At 35.8% G+C, this 19,367-nt stretch overlaps 1 protein-coding gene and 1 long non-coding RNA gene across 2 annotated transcripts in view; both read left to right on the top strand.

The window, feature by feature from the left end:
* The window catches only part of LOC128086990 (uncharacterized), a 435,001-nt gene that overhangs the window by 301,823 nt on the left and 113,811 nt on the right, over positions 1-19,367 (top strand). The window lies entirely within an intron of this gene.
* Positions 1-19,367, top strand: part of BTBD9 (BTB domain containing 9) — a 110,122-nt gene that overhangs the window by 52,212 nt on the left and 38,543 nt on the right. The window contains exon 8 of the mRNA XM_052693216.1: positions 13,312-13,421. Within this exon, the coding sequence (XP_052549176.1) occupies positions 13,312-13,421 (110 nt within the window). The remainder of the gene's footprint in view (positions 1-13,311; positions 13,422-19,367) is intronic.

Genomic DNA, 19,367 nt, shown 5'->3' with positions numbered 1-19,367 from the left:
TGATCCTTTGGCACAAACAGTGCATGTAAACACAGAATGAAATTGGTAACAGAATATTTCCAGCAAGGTTTTTAAAAAGAAAGGAGTAAGTCAGCTACATATGAATTCTTCTCAAAACCAACTAAACTGTGTTTCTTCAGAATCAAGGCAGTTATTTCCAGGCCAAAGAATGCATTGCCTTGTCAGTTTCAGTCTTGCTTCAAATAAAATTCTGTCTGTAGCCCAAATCTGTTATTGAAATGCAAGTCTGAAATTTCACTTTCCAGAAAGGATATCACAGCATAAAATTTAGGTAATGCCTCTGAAAATGTTTTTTTTATGATGAGAAATTAATATTTCAAAAGTCATGAAGGTTTAACTTTGAGTTCTAATTTAAATATATCTCAGGCCTTTGGGATTAGTATTTATGAGAATGAGAGTCATTTCAAGGTTGAATTTTTTGGTGTAGAATAGACATTCTTAGAAGACCACTGGCACAAAACAAAAAACATGGCTGGAGTACAGATTCAGTTACAGTACTCTCCATTTGTGCTATAATAAGACATCATTTTATATGTAATTTATTCATTGTGGGTGTTCTTTTCTTTGTATGCATGTGCTTTATTATTACCTTGAAGCAGAGTTGAAAAAATGAAGCTGTAGGTATGGAACTAAATGCTGATATTTACTGATATTCTGTAACAAAAATATGTTAATTTGCAATAGAAACAGTGTTTGAAATGTTTACAAATTACATTGTTAACGCAGGCCTGATGAGATATTTTCAAAATTATTCTGATTCTGTGCAAGACAACAATTGTAGCTTTGTATAATGAGAAACTAGAAAAACTCAGTGCTCTTTTACAATTTACAAAAATAGCATGATGCAGAACAGAACTGATGCAACCAGATAAACTCTCACATTAGGTCACTGCTTAAGGGGAACACAAGTTCTGCTAAAAGATCTTTCCTTCACAAAACATGGTAGATGTTTTAAAGTCTGAATCTGTTAACAAATACCACAATGAAATCAGATCCCAGTTGGGTGAGGTGAGAATATTTGCTGTTTTTCACTATGAGATTAAAATATTCTCCTTTAGGAGAATTTTAAGCTCATTTAAAGGGATGGTTTGGATCCAGTAGTATCTACTTGTAAAGTTTTCAGACAGTGGTCATTATGTGAACTTGATCATTACGTATAAAAAGAGATTCAAACACTGGACAAATGTATTTTAGTATTCCAGCTACTTAAATTTTTTGAAGCTGAAATTTGTTCAGGTCGTAACATTTTTGTTTTTCTTCCTCATTTTTGGAAAATTAGTGAACGTAGAAGAATTTCTAAGTATAAGTGATTATTACAAATGTATTTTTGGTTATATATAGAAATCATATTTCTGTGGTTTGTGTATATAACAAAATGAAAATGTGATCCTAACATGAATTGGGCATGCAAGTTTTAAGTCTAATCTGGTCAGCATGGATAATAACGGCAGGTAAATTGCACCTTCCATCTATTTAGATTCTGAGGTTTCTTATGGAACTTATCTATGCTTGAATCCAAATTGTACAGTGTGATACTAATGAGGTTGTGTCATTCAAATGGCATGTTCAGCATACCATCTTGTCTCATTCATTTGGTTCAGTCACATTTGCTAAGTAAGCATGCTCTTGGATTTTGTTCCCTGATACCAGTTTAAAATGTTTCCATAAACGTTTCCCTAATATTTTAAAGCAGCTGAATTCTTTGGTTTATCTGTCTTTTTCCTGACATGACACTAAGAATCTGAAAGTGAATGAACACTAACTGGTGGCTGGGGAAGATTTTTTAATACTTTGCAATCTCCTCTGATAGCTGTCTTTAACCCCAAAGTAGTAATGATTTACATCTCAAGGAAAAATTGTCACAGAAAATAAGTTCAGAAGAGTTTGATTTCTCTAGTGATAGAGAAAGGAATTGGAATTCTTATTTTCATGTTTATTTTGAGGGATCTCTCCCCAGGAAGAACAAGAGACTGATAAAGTACTGCTTTTCTTTGTACAATATCACAGCCATTTCACAATTACTAGGAAAAAGGCTTAATAAAAGACAGCAGTTGTTTTGAGTGTATGCAGGGGCTGGGATTTTATCTTTTCCAATAGTTCTGGATAAAAAAAGTAGTAGATTAATTTATGAAATGGGTAAACCTGAAATGAATTTATTGTGGAGTTTTTCAGTAAATGTGGCTTTTCTAAATCTTCATGATAAGATGCTACTCAGAATAGAAACGGAAATGTTAGAACCTCAGTGTTCATCATTCCTGACATTAAGTACAGCTGAAAGTTTATGAAACACTGGATTGCTGTTTTTTCACATTCAAGACTACAAGTTCTGAGACTGTAGTAATGTATTGAGTTGTTCTTGCTAACTGTTTAAAAAATAAATAATGAAAAGAGTTTAAATGGCCCAGGAAGCAGTGCTGGTGTATTGTGGTTGTATCTGCATTATGAAACAATGTTAAAATATGTATACATTGCTTGCAAACATGTATGCATGTCTATTGTAGTTGGGTTTGATGTATTTGAGCTGCTGAGGGTTGTTGGAAGAGAGGAAACCTCTATAATTAATTAAATGTGAAGTAGATGGAAGATGTGTATGAAGATGATTTACATGAAAAGACATACATTGCATCAATCTATACCACAATTACCAGCTAAACATGAATGCAGTCAGATTCTTAATCATTTTATGGTGAAAACTGTGCAGGTTACTTATTAGCTTCAGCATGACTTTGGAAGCTTTGTTCTTATTGTATCCAGATTCATACTTCAGGAAGTGTGACCTAGTAGGGAAATTGCAATCGCCGATACTGCGGTGAGCGGCCAAGGTAAGGGAAAGTGGGCATAAGCCGGGAGGAGTACATACAGTGAGACTTCTGAAAATGAAAATGAAGTGTGAAAATTTGAGCAGGAGGAAATGTGAGGGAGGAAACGGGTAAAGTTAGTTCTGATGCTCAAAGGTTAGTTCTGAATTTCAAGTGTTCCACTGTGTCAGGGACAAAACTAAAGCACTGTTCTGTATTCCATGTGCATTTCTAGTTAATGAAAACACAGCAATAAGTAATAGTGGCTGCTACTATTTCCTAGATAGATTTCTTAGATTTATTTCATTATACTCAGAATAATATTATTATGGGGAAAAAAATAATAGTCTCCTAGTCATAACTGACATCAATTACAGTCAGGAATAAAATGCTAAACAACAATGAGGAGCTGCCTCCTGAAACACTATGTTAATATATATGAAGACAATCTATAAACTACTTCTCTTTCCAAAATAATGCAGTGCTGAGTTACAATTACCAACTTAATAAAGTGAAGTGGATGGTGTAAAAGGTGTTACAACACATTCCAGTGAATTGAATTAATATACTGATGAAGTATATCTGTAGAATCAAGATTAATATAACTATATGGTAAGATTCCTTCCAGAGATGCTCTTTACCACAGAGTTCTGCTGTCACTTCTGAAGCAAAAATCGTGTTGCTTAGAGGAGAAACTGTTCTTGAATAAGGTACGATACCAGCTAATGACCTTCAGTGGCAGCTATTGAAAGGTGATGTTGTAGTATTCTAAAGGTAGTTTGAGAATTCTGTATGTTCATAGCCACTTAGGGAAGGCCAAGTAAAAGTAATAATGATGGTGAGCTATCAGATATCAGAACAGCTATGGTTAAACAAGCATGTGAAAACACCATTTCAGCACTTTTTCTTCAAACACCAGCTTGTCCGTGCAGGTTTCTGATAGGCCATTCACTTTTCCCTTGCACAGCCCTAAGTGTACAGCTGTTAGAGCTAATAACCTAAATCATGTATTTCATCTTTCCTGTCTCACTGCTGTGTGCAGGATAGGAAGTATTGAAAAGATTATAATTGCGAGGTTGTGCAACAGATTGTATTCAACATGAAGATGTTCATTTGTCTGTTGGTTCTGGTTTTTTTAACTCCTCATTTTGGTTCAAATATAATGGCTGATTTCTTCATTGAGTAGACACGTTTTAAAATGTTCCCAGCTGCATCAGTTCAGCAGTACCCAACAGCAGGCAAAAGTAAAAGAAAACAATTTCCTCTTAAAATTCATGCCTTTGTTTTAGGAGCTCTGTTTTGTCGGTGATACGGATGTGGTGCATGGGCAGAATTCTTGTTCTAGCTGCTATCAAGATGAAAAAGCAGATGTGGGACACCAGTTTAAAAGTGTTATCAGAGATACTGAATGTGATAAAAGTTTGGATTGTGTCAGAGCACTTAGGTCTCTTTCACATTTTCTTTTCTTAAAGAAGGGAAAAGATGATTTTTAAAGCTACTTTTGAGTGGTTTTCATCATGAGCGTAGTACTGCATGTAATGACAGAGAAAAATATCAAGAAGGCTTATGTGAATTGGGGCTTTCAGAAGTTCAGGTGTGTTTCAGTGATTAAGCTAGGAAGAAGTTTATCCTTTCTACATAGCACATCTTTCTGTACTAAACAAACTGAGTCATATGGAGAAGTTTATTACATTATAGGATCCAAAGTAGATCATTACATTTGCTTAAGGAGCCTTTATTTCACTGTAACTTGACTCTAAGTGTATCCGTTTGCAAATTCACAACATTTACAAAACAACTTTTATATACAGAGAGTTTGCTTCTTTTTTTTTTTTTTTCTTGCAACAGGTGATGAAGCATCTCTCTGACATTTCGTAATATATGGATGGCTAAAAGGATCATGGCTTAATGTATTCTGTCTTCAAGTAGCTATCCAGACAAAGCTCTGATTGATTGTGAAATAAAAGATGTGAAGTAAATCTCAACTTGTTTTCCAATCTGCCCTTCACCTATCCCACCCTCATTGCAGGTTTTCTCACACAGGGATTTAGAGACAACTTCGTCTCAGTAATTAGCATTTTCCTGCCTGATACTGAAATCCTGTTTTGTCTTTAACAAGTGATCTTATGTAGCTGAAGATACCTTTTGTTTGAATTTCTGTATTTGTAGTGAAGGAGATCATTATGCTTGTGCTATTCCATGGCCATAAAATTAATTTCACTGCAGGAGTAGCCTACAACTGTTAGAAATTTGTACGCAAGCAGATATTGACTTTTTTCCTATCCTTTCAATGTTGCCTGTGATCTGCTATTAAGTATTTGAAATGTGTTACTAAGAGAGATCAAGGAAGATTCATTGTTACTGATAAAAGAAAAAAGTAGTGTGATTTTATTCATCAAGATTCAGCTGTTTTCATAAAATGCCCCCCATTGTAGTTCATAATGGTAATGCACTTCACTGCAGTGCAGTGATTATATTGTGGTGTTGTGTCCTATTAATGTCAAGCTATGCTAACCTGAAGGCAGTGTATAAATGACAAATTGCTACATTTTCCCCAGTGAGATCTTTCTTCCACCAGTGGTATAAGTGGTAATGTGTGGCCACCTGTAACTTTTCAGTTTTCCTGGAAAAATCCAGTAAGTGAAACACTATGTGAATGTAACCTAACCTAACTTCTACGTTTTTCAGGGGAAATATGTTTTTTATCAGAGACAAAATGAAACATAATTCTTTCATTCAGCTCTTTTTTTCCTAGATGCTTGTGGCACTAACTGCACTTGTATGGCTTGGGCTGCATATATTGACAGAATATTGAAAGGGTTTTGGTAAATTAGAAGTTCCCTTAATATAGCATTATATGCAACATTTTGATTTATAGCAATGTGACTTTACTGCATGTATTGGTAAAGATGTTCAGTCTTTCATTTTAGTTGGATTCATGAACAAGCTAGTATTCCAGTGCAGATTGTGATTAGTGATAAGGTGTCAATCACAGACAAATCCAAACTGGCTCCTAGAAATGTAATGATTTTTGTAATTTTATCAAAACCAGAGCAACTTTAGCTCTTAGGCTTAAAGTATATTTGAATAGAACAAAACTTCATGGCTAATTTTCAAGCACTTAGTTATGATGGATAAATATCACCTAGAAGAAGCTATCTGCAGCTTGAAAACTTTTGACAAGGTAGTTCCACTCTATTGCAGAAACAGAAGAGCAGCTAGAGCAAGATACACATAGGTTCAGGTAGTTGTCGGCCTTAAATGCTCTGAGGAATGCTTCGAAATAAAATAATTCCACTCTTGTCACACTTGAATTTTCTGACATGTATTTTCAGGTATTGGAAGTCATTGTCCTTCTCTTCCTCATTCTCACTGCTGCCGATCTGATTGTGCAAGGTGATACAGACCTACTCATAGTCCATATTTATGATCATCTTTTTCCGTGTTTTCTGCATTTTTTTTGCAGTAAAATAGAATTTGATTTTTAAAATACCTCGAACTGTGAAGCTTGCCAGGTTGAATGTACTGAACTGTCCATATCTGTTGAACACTCCCATAAATAATATTCAATTTGTCCTTAGTTTGCTCAGTTCAAACTTACGGTAGTTAATGTTTAGATCTCAGGTATACTGGAAAGTGTAAGCAATGCAGGTTGTGTACACTGATTAATGGAGGTAGCACTCAAATATTCACAGCAAGTGATATTGCTAATTGATACCATAACTGATTTTTCTCATAAAACTCCCAACATCCTAGTTCTAGAAATAATTGGTCGATGCTTTCAGTGATCTGTCTCACATCAGACTTTCGTTTCCCTGTTCTGAAAAGTGTCTTATAATTTCTTCTTGTTCATTTTGCAGTATCTGATACATGTGCCAATGTGAATATCAGTCTTAATTAAATAATTTCTAAGATGTCTGTAAAGAATGCTCACAGTTAAGAGTTTGCTTAAGGTGTGTGGTGATAGGAGCAAATGGTGTTAAGCATTTCAGTTATGCTGGGAAAAAAGAAAGATTTCTTTCTCTAAAGAAAAGAAAATAGTGAGAATTGTAGTGTGTTAAATTTGAATCTCAATCTATTTCACAGAATCATAGAACGGCCTGGTTTGAAAAGGACCACAATGATCATCCAGTTTCAACCCCCCTGCTATGTGCAGGGTCACCAACCACCAGACCAGGCTGCCCAGAGCCACATCCAGCCTGGCCTCGAATGCCTCCAGGAATGGGGCATCCACAGCCTCCTTGGGCAACCTGTTCCAGTGCATCACCACCCTCTATGTCAAAAACTTCTTCCTAATATCTAACCTAAATCTCCCTTGTCCCAGTTTAGGACCATTCCCCCTTGTCCTATCGCTATCCACTCTTGTAAACAGCTGTTGCCCCTCCTGTTTATACGCTCCCTTCAAATATTGGAAGGCCACAGTGAGGTCTTCCCAGAGCCTTCTTTTTTCCGAGCTAAATGAGCCCAGTTCCCTCAACCTTTCTTAATAGGAGAGGTGTTCCAGCCCTCTGATCATCTTAGTGGTACTCCTCTGGACTTGTTCGAAGAGCTCTGCATCTTTCTTGTGTGTATCCAGGCATTTTTTTTACCAGTACTTAGCTGTTTCTGGTAGAGCTTTGTTTAGAATTTCTGGTGTAATTTTAACATAGGTGACTCCCCTCATCTCTATCATTGGCTGTATTTCTCAGTATGCAAAACGTTTTACTGACATTTGGGCTTGCTTTGCTTTTTAATATTACAAGTTTCATGTACAATTATGACACCTCCCCCTGCTTTGTGAGTCCTGGAAGTCTTCACTTATTCTTAGCATGTGTGCTCAAATACTTGGAGTTGCTATACTTCTATGTGTTCAAGTTGCTCATCCAAGCAACCCTTTGATAAGAAGAGTTTTCAGTAATTGCCATATTTATTTAAAGAAAAAAAAAATATTTTCATTCTTTTTTGAAAGTCTTCTTTACCACCATCTTTCTGATATTGAGATGCCAGATCTAAATACAATTTTCCTTATGTACCTTCACCACAGTTTTATAGAATAAATCTAAAATTGCTTGCTTGTGCAAACAAAGGTCAAAAACACAGCTATTTCTTTGTTGAGTTACCATAATGCAAGTTGAGATCTCATTTTTTTATCTGCTTAGTTGTAGATCACTTTGCTCTAATACTTTCTAAATATTTCTTTTTGTCATATCTCATATAGTCTGATTACAGTGGAAATCTAGACAGCAATTGCTGAGGTGCTCTTGGAGCAAGAAATGATTATTACATGTTAAATTCATAGGCTGATGGAACATGAGGGGAAAGTGGAAAATGTTCTCAGATTTTGACACAAAGAATTTTCTTGAATATTATTGCATTACATTCAGTACATATAAAATGTGGAGGCTTCAACGTATCTGCATAATATAGCGTAAGCTAAATTGGCCCAAAGTCATAAGACTATATTACTATAGCTGTTTTTAAGAAAACAAGTCCTGATAAACATTTTGTGCTTTTTGGAAAGAATCTGGCTTTGTGTTGCACCAGTCTGAAAGTGATGCAGTGTGGGTTCCCACATCTCTGCTCCGGATTCCATGTGCGGATGATTTTAGAACCAGGCTTCAGAAGAGTAGTGTTTTCTTCTCTATTAAAAAAAAAGTAATGTTCTCCATTAGATTAAGTTTATGAGTCCTTTTTAACGACTTCGGCAGAGGTAGCACAAAGACAAAGGTGGTGTTTACATTAGGTTTGGCTGCAGAGTTGAATCAGGGGTAGGGCTTGGTTACAGAACACCAAAATCTCATATTCTCCTAACAGACTTCAAATTTATATGATGAATGAAAGTCTCTTGAGAGGTAATGCAGAACTGTAGATGTCCATATTCATGCAAGTTCTGGGAAATGCAGCTATTTTGGGTTGAGATCTGACCTGAAACAAACCCTGCAGAGATATGTGCTCAGAAATGGACTGTCACTAGGGATGCACACAGTGTTAAGATTCAGTCAGGGTCATCTTAGATTCCAGGGTTTGTTTGGGCTGTTTTGCTCAAACTAGAACTAGAAACTAGTAGTGACAAAAGTGCTCTTGCATGCTCACTATTCTTTACATGTGGAAAACAAGATGTTACTTACGTTAGTGTTAAGTTGATTAAATATGCCCAGACCAAAAATGTTGGCTGAGGTTGTTGGTTGATGTGCTGCTTATATACAGTGCACAGTTACATGTCCTTTATAGTTATCACGTAGCCAATATTTTTTACATTTAAATCTGTGGTGTAGTATATCTAGATAAACATTTTTGAAAACACATTTCTCCTTGTAATTTGCTAACTGCTACGTTGTTGCTTTACACCAACTGAGTTATGAAAGTTTGTTTCTGTACAGGCTTTGTGGGTGTCATGTACACTAGGGTTTGGTAACGTTCTTTTAAGTATTTGATTCTTATCCATAGCTTTGTATATTTGCAGTGGGGATTTCCTTTGGTATAAAACAGATTCTATTAGGCTTTCTATTAGGCTTTCTTTCTAAGTGCAGGAAAACTCATCAAAAAATAGGAATGCTTTCCACGTTTGTTCTGACCTAATTCTTTATTTTTATGTTTTTAATTTATGCACACTGTTTTTTTCACATGATTTAATTCTGGCAAGAGATTTTTTTTTTAATCCCTTCTGCCAGGAGTCTGTTGATTCAGCTGTGTAGGGCTGAAGGATTGTAGATTTTACAGAGTTGTCAATAAATGATGTTTAGGTGGCTATGAATAGCACTGTTTCCTTTTTCACTGAAAGACAAACAGAATGTCTTGTGTGCTGGGCAAAGTCTCGTACATCGCTGAGGCAGTGGTTAGAATGCAAATATTAATGTTTTCTAGGCAGTTAAAGTATATATGAAGTGTTAGCATTACTATCTCAAACACTGTGTTCCAAAAATGAAAATAAAATGCCAAATTCTTAAGAGCTAGTTTTGTACATATTGAGTCTAGTTATTTATTTTAGTTCCCTATTGCTGTTCTTTGTTGCCATGATAGTAACTGAGGGTGGGATATCAGTGCAAAGTATCCTTTAATTACCTCTCTTCACTTAGTTTTCTGTTTTAGTTTTCTTAAGTATTTAGAATCTGTGCTTAATATATTCCAGACTTTGTCTGTACCTTACTGGTGCTATTACAGTGAAGGATTAAAAAGGTGCATAATTGTTATGCTTTGGCACACATGCCCCAAGTACTGCTAAGATGCAGGCAGCTGAGCTCTGGTATTGGTAGTCCCCTCAGGGTATCCATAGCTGAATCAGTAGTGTGCTCAGCAGCAGCTGTTGCCTGAATTAAATGCGTCAGCTGCGCAAATGAAAAGAGCAGAAGTAAAACATATTGTAGTTGTTCAGAAATACAAGTGTTTGTATTTTGCAACAAGCTGCCCGAGTCATAGTTTCAAGTAAAGGTGAAGAATTGCTCTGGGGTGGGTGAGGGCTGCCTGATTTATCAACCTGGATCGTTCATTCAATTTTTTATGGCTTAAGATTCTACCAAGATCCAGCAGAGCACACAGTTTCTCTCTAGTTAAAATAATTTTCTTATTAATGCAATGATAAATATTGAGAACGCAGATTCTTCTGGTATTCCTGTCATGGGTATCTCAAGGCCAAGTGTAGCATGACTATACTAGTCACACTGAGTGACTAGAGAAGTCTGACATGTGGATGAAATTCCTACAGCATTTCAATGCTATCGATATCCATTTTTCTCAAACATTAATCAAAAACATCAGTGCCTTATCAGCACTGTTTAGGTCGTGAATCCAAAACACGTAAACATGTGAGCTAGTGTAAAGAAAATTAACTCTTTCCCAGCCAAAATCAGTAGGTATGCAAATGTAAGTAATAATTATCTCCTTCCTAGTAAGTTTACTGTTTCTCTGATTTATTTTTTTTTAAAGAAATTCTTCATTAAAATCTATTGTATGCAGTATAACTTCAGTTTTGACCACGATACCATCAACCAAGATGAGTAGTGTAACTAAAACAGAATTCCTTCATTTTGTTGCACTGCAGGCTGAGGCTGTGTATCATATGAACACTATTTTTCTTTAAGCTATTGTCAGTACAGGAATTCCTAAGTTTCTATGAGAGATGTTTTAACTATGATTTCAACTGAGTTCCCTTGTTTTTGATTGAACCTATTGTGGAGAACCCCACTCAGGTTTTGCAGTACTTTATTACCAGGCTGTTCTTGTTTCTGTTAGAATATGGTACTGGGAGTGGATGTAAGGTAACTGAGGTACACTTGTTTTCTTCAGTGTCTTGTCCGTCAAATTAGCATTAAATTTCATTTTCAATTTGTGTTGTATAATTTTGTTCAGCTCTTTATGGATAATGTGAACATAAAAATAAAGGGAACAACAGCTAATATTCATATGATTTCTAAGGCTTTCAATAAGGAGTAGAAGTCAATGGTAGAGTCTTTGGAGATTGTGAAAATATAGCTAACAAAAGGAAAGATGGAAGCTTTTGTTTTCAAGGTCAGTACATACTCCATAACCTACACATCACTTCAATGGAAAATCTCTATTTCAAACTCCTTTTGTACTTGTGATGGTGATGATGGTAATGGTAATGTACTTTTTGCTGATATTGAAACTGTCCTTTAAAAGTGATCACTTAGCTCACATTCTGTGCATTTTAAGCGTTCATAAATGCGCGCTTGCTAAATAATTGTACTTACTAATGTTGTTATCTGTAATATTGTATTTCATCTAATAAATTGCTCCAACAAAATGATGAGATGGTGCATATGCTCTGATTGTATGAAGGATGCTTCTACTGTTAATCGTGCTTCAGTTGCATTTCCTTCTGTCTGTGAACTGCTTAGGAAAATCTGCGTTTTCAAGCATATCATGAGTTATAATAGACATTTTGTTTTTCTGCAATCTGTATCTTTTAAATTAAAACTTTACTGTTCATTTTGACGTGGGTAACGTTGCAGTTTCTCATCAGCATCATGCTTCTGAGCCAACTCTATTTTGAATCTGTTGTCTAGTGTTACTCTCATGTGCTTTGTGAGTAGAAACCGTAGGGTCTCTCACGCCGCAGTGAATTAGGTGATTCTTGCTTCTGGTTCGCTGTTGTGATTTTGCTGTTGCTGTGGCTGACTGTGCACTACGGATTACCCTCAGTGTGTTAAGAAAAACGGAGGCTGGTATCAATTTTTGCCATTTTGTTGCAAAGCACAGCATTCATATATCAGCTAACAGCAGCTGGCTCACTTCCATGAACGTGTCTGGGGAGGAACTCCTGTTTCGCTGATTGTGAATCAACATTCCTGCCGTGTTCTTTGTAGGACTTGTAATTACATGGCAAAAGCTAAGTTCTGCATCATTCTTAGTTGTGATAATTGACCTACAAGTTGAATAGAGAATAACGTACCTGTCTGTTTTGTTTCAAGCAATTATAATAAAAGTCATTTTTAAAATTAGTTGAAATGTTGAGCGTCTGTATATCCATTTTGTAAATGGAAAAAGACATGTAATGGATGAACTTTGTTTTTCAATGAACTCATTACATTATCTAAAAGGATCAGAGGTCAGTAACTGTCACAGAACTGAAATCTGCATTTCTTCAAAATTTGATATGATGAACACAATCCAGAATTATTCTGTTGGTGAGCAGCCATTACTCTGGAACTTTAGTTGTACTGAATAAGCGAAAGATTGTGTTATATAGCAGACAAGTGATATTGCTAAAGATCCGTACATTCTGGTGGTTCTTAATTGAAATGAGTTCATTTAACACAAAACGCTTCCTGTATTGTAGGTAACCCATTCTGTGGGATGATGGTACTTGTTCAAGATAGTTTTCTATGCTGTTTGTGCTGTTTGTTCAATGTTTATTGAAATAGAGTGCAATATTCCACTTAAATGAAAAATTTATGGTAGGAACTGTTGGATCTCTTCTGAAAATGCAGGAATCAGTCTGAGTCAAGATTAATGACTTTATAGAATGTGAAGCCTCCAGGGTAATATAAAAGTGAATAAGTTATGATGTTCAAGAGAAGCTCTATTTGATTTTGAATTAGAGTCTAAGTGTACAACTCACACAGCCAGGAATGAAACCCAGAGCTAGCTTTGTTTCACAAAATTTTTCTGTTCAGATATTTAGTATGATTAATAAAAGGTACAGCAACAAAGACATTGATATATTTTACTTGTGGACCATGACAATTCCTCTTGACTGAGCGTGGCCCAGAAAACCAAAAGGTTGGACATCCATGCTTTTAAGTCTCCTTGAGTATACATCTGTGCTGTCTATTCCTGTTTTTCTGGGCATATTACTCTGGAAAGATTTTAATACATTTCTCAGCCCTTTTTCTCTTGGCACCCTACCAAATTTTGCTGTGAAATTTCTCTGTTTTTTATTCCTTTTTAATTATTTTTAGCAATTACTTGATTCTGTGCAAGTGAATCCCTCTTGTACAGTTTGGCACAATACAGTCCTACTGAAACATTTTGGTTTTTTTTCCCCCTTCCATAGGTATATTCGCATCGTTGGAACCCACAACACAGTGAACAAAGTTTTCCATATTGTGGCATTTGAATGCATGTTTACCAACAAAACCTTTGCTCTGGAGAAGGGTCTGATAGGTAAGAAATGCAACTGCTTCCATTTTACGTGAACTGTTGGGTACACTTGCCTTTTAAGACTGGCTATGACTTCACACTTGCTGTACTTCCCTTTCCACATGGAAATCTTTGAGTTATATGATGCTGTATGCATAGAATTAGTTGGCTAGTCCTTGTGGCTGCTTTGAAATTCCAGTGCTATGGATCAATTAGTAGTGCTGCAGGAATGTGAAGGTTCAAATTAAATTAACTGCTGCTGACAAAACCACTAGTAATTGAGTCTCTCTGTGCTCCTAATCTGATTTTTCTTTCCATGTGGTAGTGTGGTTGCTATTGCCTCCAGGTAGGTTTGCTTATACTTCCTAACTGGGATGGAGTAACCAGAGCTATTTCTTGCAGTGAAGATGAATTTGGGCACTTACTGCCTCTTATGCAGCCTGCTTTCAACAGAAGTGAACTCTGTTGATTTTTCCCTGAAGAGTTCTAGGCACATCTGTCCATGGCAGAACATTATACTGACTACCATTATTCCCAGAACACCATGCTGGTGGATCTCTGTTACTTCTGGTGCTCAAAACAGATTATTTAATACTAATTTAATTACGACTCTGTAATACTGCATTACTTAAGATAGAAGTCCTAGACAGGTATGGTTTACTAAACCATATCAAAGTAAGTAAGTTATGTCAAAGTAAGTTTTGGTGTAGGTTTCTTAATTCATCTATGGCGATCACTGAGCTTTCTTTCCTATAAACTCAGATAAGCAAGTTCTTGAAATTCATTGGAAAAATAATTAGTTTTGTATACTTGTAGGAGTGATTTCTGCCATCTGTGGTTTTACTCAAACTCAGAATCCTTCTAGTTCATTTTTTTTTCAGACCACCTATTACTGCTGTGATACAGTATCACAAATTGTTGCTTATTCTGAAAAATCCTCAAGAGTTCAAAATTTTAATTTTTAAGCATTCAGCTTTGGTAGGTGGAAGAGAAAACAGTTCACAAAAAAAGAATCAGAGGGAAGATTTTTAGTGAGGCATACTTTCAACTTTTTTTCCTGAGGAAAACAGTCTGACTCTGAAAAACTGGATCTGAGAGATGGAGACTCTATTTGACTTTATTAAAACTTACTGGGTTACGACAGATGCTTTATTGTAGTTACATATTTTGTGCTTTGAAGAATGATCATATGTTACATTCCATCAAACACCAGTTGTATATTATAAATGGTTATGTAGATCATAGAATGTAGGCTATGATTGTTAGAGCCAAGTCACTTTGTTGCTAGATTGTCAATATGTCTGTATTCCATGATCAAATTTCCACAGTATTCTTGCCAACATATGCCATGTGCATATCACCTTGCCATTTCCTATTTCAGTGCTTCATGGCTTTTGTTCATCTGTCTGTTAAATTGTGGAGATGTTTGTAGGTTGTCTTCTGCTTGTTTCCAGTTCTAACTGCTACCTTTACAGAAAAGGATATATGGGCTCCGATCCCATATAAAAATGTTCCATGCCTCCTAGCAATACAGAGAACTTCTATCATTTTCACTTTTCTTTTTCACAACAGATCTTACTATCAGAGATAAAAATGTGCTGAGCCTTGCACATAGTAATGCAGCTGCATACAAAGTCACTGAACAACAGAAATTCTATTCTTTGTTCAGAACAGGCTGCCCTCCTAAAATGCAACTGGAAATGCAGTGTATGTGTAGCAGAGTGCATTGTGAAGTACTTCTCGTGACATTTGAAAGTGTGAATTAATGAGAAAATTGCTGACTAATGGCAGAGTATCTTACTACACATCTGGGAGTGTTAACAGTGAAGAGGAAATTGGAACCAAGTAGAGGATGAAAAAGACAATATGCATGAATATACTGTAAACTAGGTTCACTGCTTACTAGGTAAAACTCACTGAGCTCTGAGCAGCCAGCGATGTAGAGTTTGTAAGGATAGCTGTTAACTTACACCCTTCTCTTGAGGCAGTGTGGGATTACAAATTTGACATTCAGCAAAATTACGTGGAATGATGCATATGCTGTTTAGAATCTATTAGTTATCAATAGGTGCTGGTGAAACCTATGCTGTGGTTATAGTTCTCTTCATCCTGAGCTATCAAGTTTTGAAACCATCTCCTGATAGTTGTTAAAATTTGGAAGGGTCATTTCTTGGTAGTGATATGAAAAACCTACTTCAATCTTAAGAGAAGTTCTGTAGCACATCATGACATACTTCTTGCATTTTTGTATTAGAAAACATATAGTGGGACTTGGACTTTCCAACCCCTTTAGATAAGAAGAAATAACAGGATGTTTGCATGAATGGACTCTAGAGCTCATGGAGCTCTAGGTGTACTGAATTACATACCTTAGCATGCGAGAGATCACAGCACATACCACAAGGACATTGTAATGGTCTTTTCATACATTCTTTGCTCTAGAATCTTCTAATTAGATCCACCACTTCTATCCAAACCCATTTTTGGTTACTATAAACAGGGTTTTGGCTATATACTAATAAGTATCCAGTGCTGAACTGTGGAACTATGCAGTCTTTCAGTGTGGATAAATCAGTTGTTGTGCCTGTACGTCATTTGATGTAATTTACAATAAGCAAATAGAAGTCCATAGAGCTTTTTATATTGAAGTGATGGTAGTCAATGCAATTCTAAAGCAGTAAGAAATCACAGAGTAGCTAATTGAAAGAGGAAATATGTGGATCAACTTATGACTGCAATGAGGCAGCAGTGGTTGAATATATGCAGATTTTATGGTGAGAAAGGGACAAATGGGAAGATTTTGGAACCACTTGTGGACAGGCCAGTTGTGAATTGGTGCAGGGACACTGGCTGTTCCATCAGAAATTATGTCTGTTTCCTCTTTAGAAATACTCTCAACAGCTTTGATCCAGCAAAATGACCTTATATCCATTTAGTGCTTGGTTTTACATACCTGTAATGGTTACTATTAAGGAAACATTTTGTCTGACTCACTGTATCAAGCAGACTGTCCCAGTTCCATAAAAAAAATTTTGTGTAACTACAAATAGAATAGTTGGCAAAAGTGTGTCTTAATGCCTATATGTGATTCATAACGCTGTAATTTCTATTTTATTTCTATTCTGTGTGACTGGATAGGTAGAAGTGAATTGAAAGCAGTTGGGAAAGCTCCAGGAAATATATGAAAATGCAGTAATCGGAATGGGTTGCTTCTAAGTTTCATTGAGCATAGAAACTTCATTCTTAACCCCTAAAAAAGTGGTATTGGGTCAAGTTATTGACTTCATTGTTTATGTAGTATGGGATTAAATGTGTCTGTTCTGACCTAATTTAATACCGTAACTGCTCTTTCTATAACTGTTTAATTAAGAAAAGGAAATGTTACTCATTCCTTGAAAGTCGTATGGTCATATTTCTGAAGGCCTTTGTGACCCTAACTCCTATCAAACAACACTGAAGATACTATTCAAGGACTTCCTCATTTCAAATCTCATTCCAGAATATTAAGACCACAGAGGTTTTTGTTTTGGGATCCTATAGATTTAGAAGTAATTACTGAATTTTCATTAAACCTATTCAACTTGATCAGAAAGCTGTATATAAAAATAGGGTAATTTATCAGATATGTTATTACTGATACATAGTATCGATTTAATGGCTTCACTGTAAAGTGAAGATTAAAAGACTGTTAAACATATAATAAGAATGAAGTGTCATCATAATAGCAGTTTTGTGTTGCTGTGATTTTAGATACTAAGATTTCATTGCAGATGATTAACTTGACACGTTACATTTAAAAGTCTGTATGCAAGATGATTTAGACAGTGTTAGTACACAATACTGGATGTGGTCCTGATACCACCCATTGACAATTAACTAACAGTTTTGAGGTAGAAGTAGCAGGAAGCACTTTTTCTAGCACCATCTTGCTGTTTTAGTGTTGGTATACGCTTTGTTGTCTTGTTAAATGAAGTAAGTGACAGAAATTAATTCAATCATATGAAATTATTCTCTAATGCAGATGTTAGAGTGGAAATGTAATTTTCCTTTTGGCATATTATCTCTAAATGCATATGCACATTAGCAGTTTTGCGTATTGGATTCACAGTAGATTGACTTAACTGCTTTGTTTAACAGGGGTGCGAATTTTTTAAAATCTCAAAAGCACAGTGTTTGTTTTTAATGAATGTGAGCTGCTGAATTTTGAATGGTCTTTAGTCATTAATATTTAATCTGAAATCCAAAACAAATTAAAGTTTTTACAAACAGGAGGCATAGTCCTCTGAATGCAGATGCTTTACCCAGTATGATGTGATGCTTGGTGATGCCTTCTAACCTACCCAATGGCAAGAGACTACAGTAATGGGTCAGGGGCTTCTCATACATCTATTTCCCCTGAATGTATAGGAAATTATTTCTTTTATCTGCTGCAAAGGGAGAAAAATATTAATTTCTTTTGTAGTCCCATGGTTAAAAAACCTTTAAACAGTGCTCCCTGCTGAGGTGCAATTAAGGACTGTGTAGCACACAAGTTTGCCTAGTCCACCGTCCTACTTTGGGCTTGGTTAAGGTCATAGGCAGTGCAACGTGGAAGGCTTTTACATGAATTTGTGTTTATCTGTGATCTGTCTCAGTCTATCAGAGTGTTTTTAAACTGATGCATTACATATGGAAGAGGGAACAATGAATAATGACCAAAGAGCAAGAGATAGATATAAAACACTGGAATGTCCTTGTTCACCCTCTGGGGAATGCTGTTCAATACGTATGAATCACTGTGAACATCTGCTTATGCACTACTCAGTACCTTAAGAGTACTCGTAAAGGAAAAAAATGAAGAAAAAATCATCCATCTTTTGCTCACTGACAGTTATTAAAAAAGAAAAGCAAACGAAAAACAACCGCAAAAAGTCACATTTAAATGTATAACAGACAGAAAGCAGTTGTATTGGTTTCTAGTGTGTGGTTCAGCATTCATTCTGCTGACTCTCTCCAAGGAAGCCACAAGAGGTGCTGTTTTCATGTCTAGTTTAATGTTAACTACACACGGAGGTATTTCATTTTGTATCTTCTCTTTTTAGAGGTTAGTGTTCTTTCAAAGCAATGCGAGTTTCCCCAGCATTGTAAGTCATCTCTTCTGCAACCATAGCCCTAGGAAATTATTAAAATTTACGACCATCTAAATACTGCAAGAAACCCTCTTTTTTTCCTCTTACAACAGAAGAGGACAGTGATGTGGTCAGTTTCATTGCTGCTACCCAATCTTCTATAAAGATCTGCTTGTATGGTTCCAGTTTCTTTTTTATTTCCTGTTTCCAGTGCTACAACAAAGGCTTATTTCCTAGGACATTTCTGAAATGACTGTTGTCATTGCTTTCTTCAGACAGCCTTCAGTGTTCAGTGAAACAGCTCTGTAGGTAGATAATTGGTTGCCAATTATGTAAAAGTATGCCCAATTCTAATGGCTTGTACGCTTTTGGTATGCTTTTGGGGATCAGAAAATCACAAGCCTCAGCACCTGAAAAATCAGTCTTCTATGTAATTATTTTAATCCAACCTGACAATTGCACGTTGAAAAATATTATTAGTGGAATTTTCTTTTCAAATCCATCAAAATTGTAATTCTTTCTTTCTTCCAAGCTGTAGACATGACTGTTCAAGTCTTCACATTCCAATGTAATGCCTGTGGTATGCATTACTGTGTATGTTTCAGCAGTTGCAGTATCCATGGCATATATTGGTGTTTACAATTTAGTAGAAGCTTACTTTATAAATCAGATTATTTCTCAGATATTTTGGAAGCATTTGAACGGATTAAAAAGCATCCAAGTTTATTAAGATAATATTACTATAATTAAATATACTACCAAGCAGTTCATTGCTCCATACTGCAGCTTAAGACCAAGGAAAAAAGTAAGTTTTAATAAATATTTTGATGCTGCCATAATGTAACTTCAATCACCTCCTGTT

This window comes from Tympanuchus pallidicinctus, unplaced genomic scaffold, assembly GCF_026119805.1.
Source record: "Tympanuchus pallidicinctus isolate F22 unplaced genomic scaffold, pur_lepc_1.0 scaffold1, whole genome shotgun sequence".
NCBI classification, from domain to species: domain Eukaryota; kingdom Metazoa; phylum Chordata; class Aves; order Galliformes; family Phasianidae; genus Tympanuchus; species Tympanuchus pallidicinctus.
This window is presented reverse-complemented; position numbering and strand designations above follow the sequence as displayed.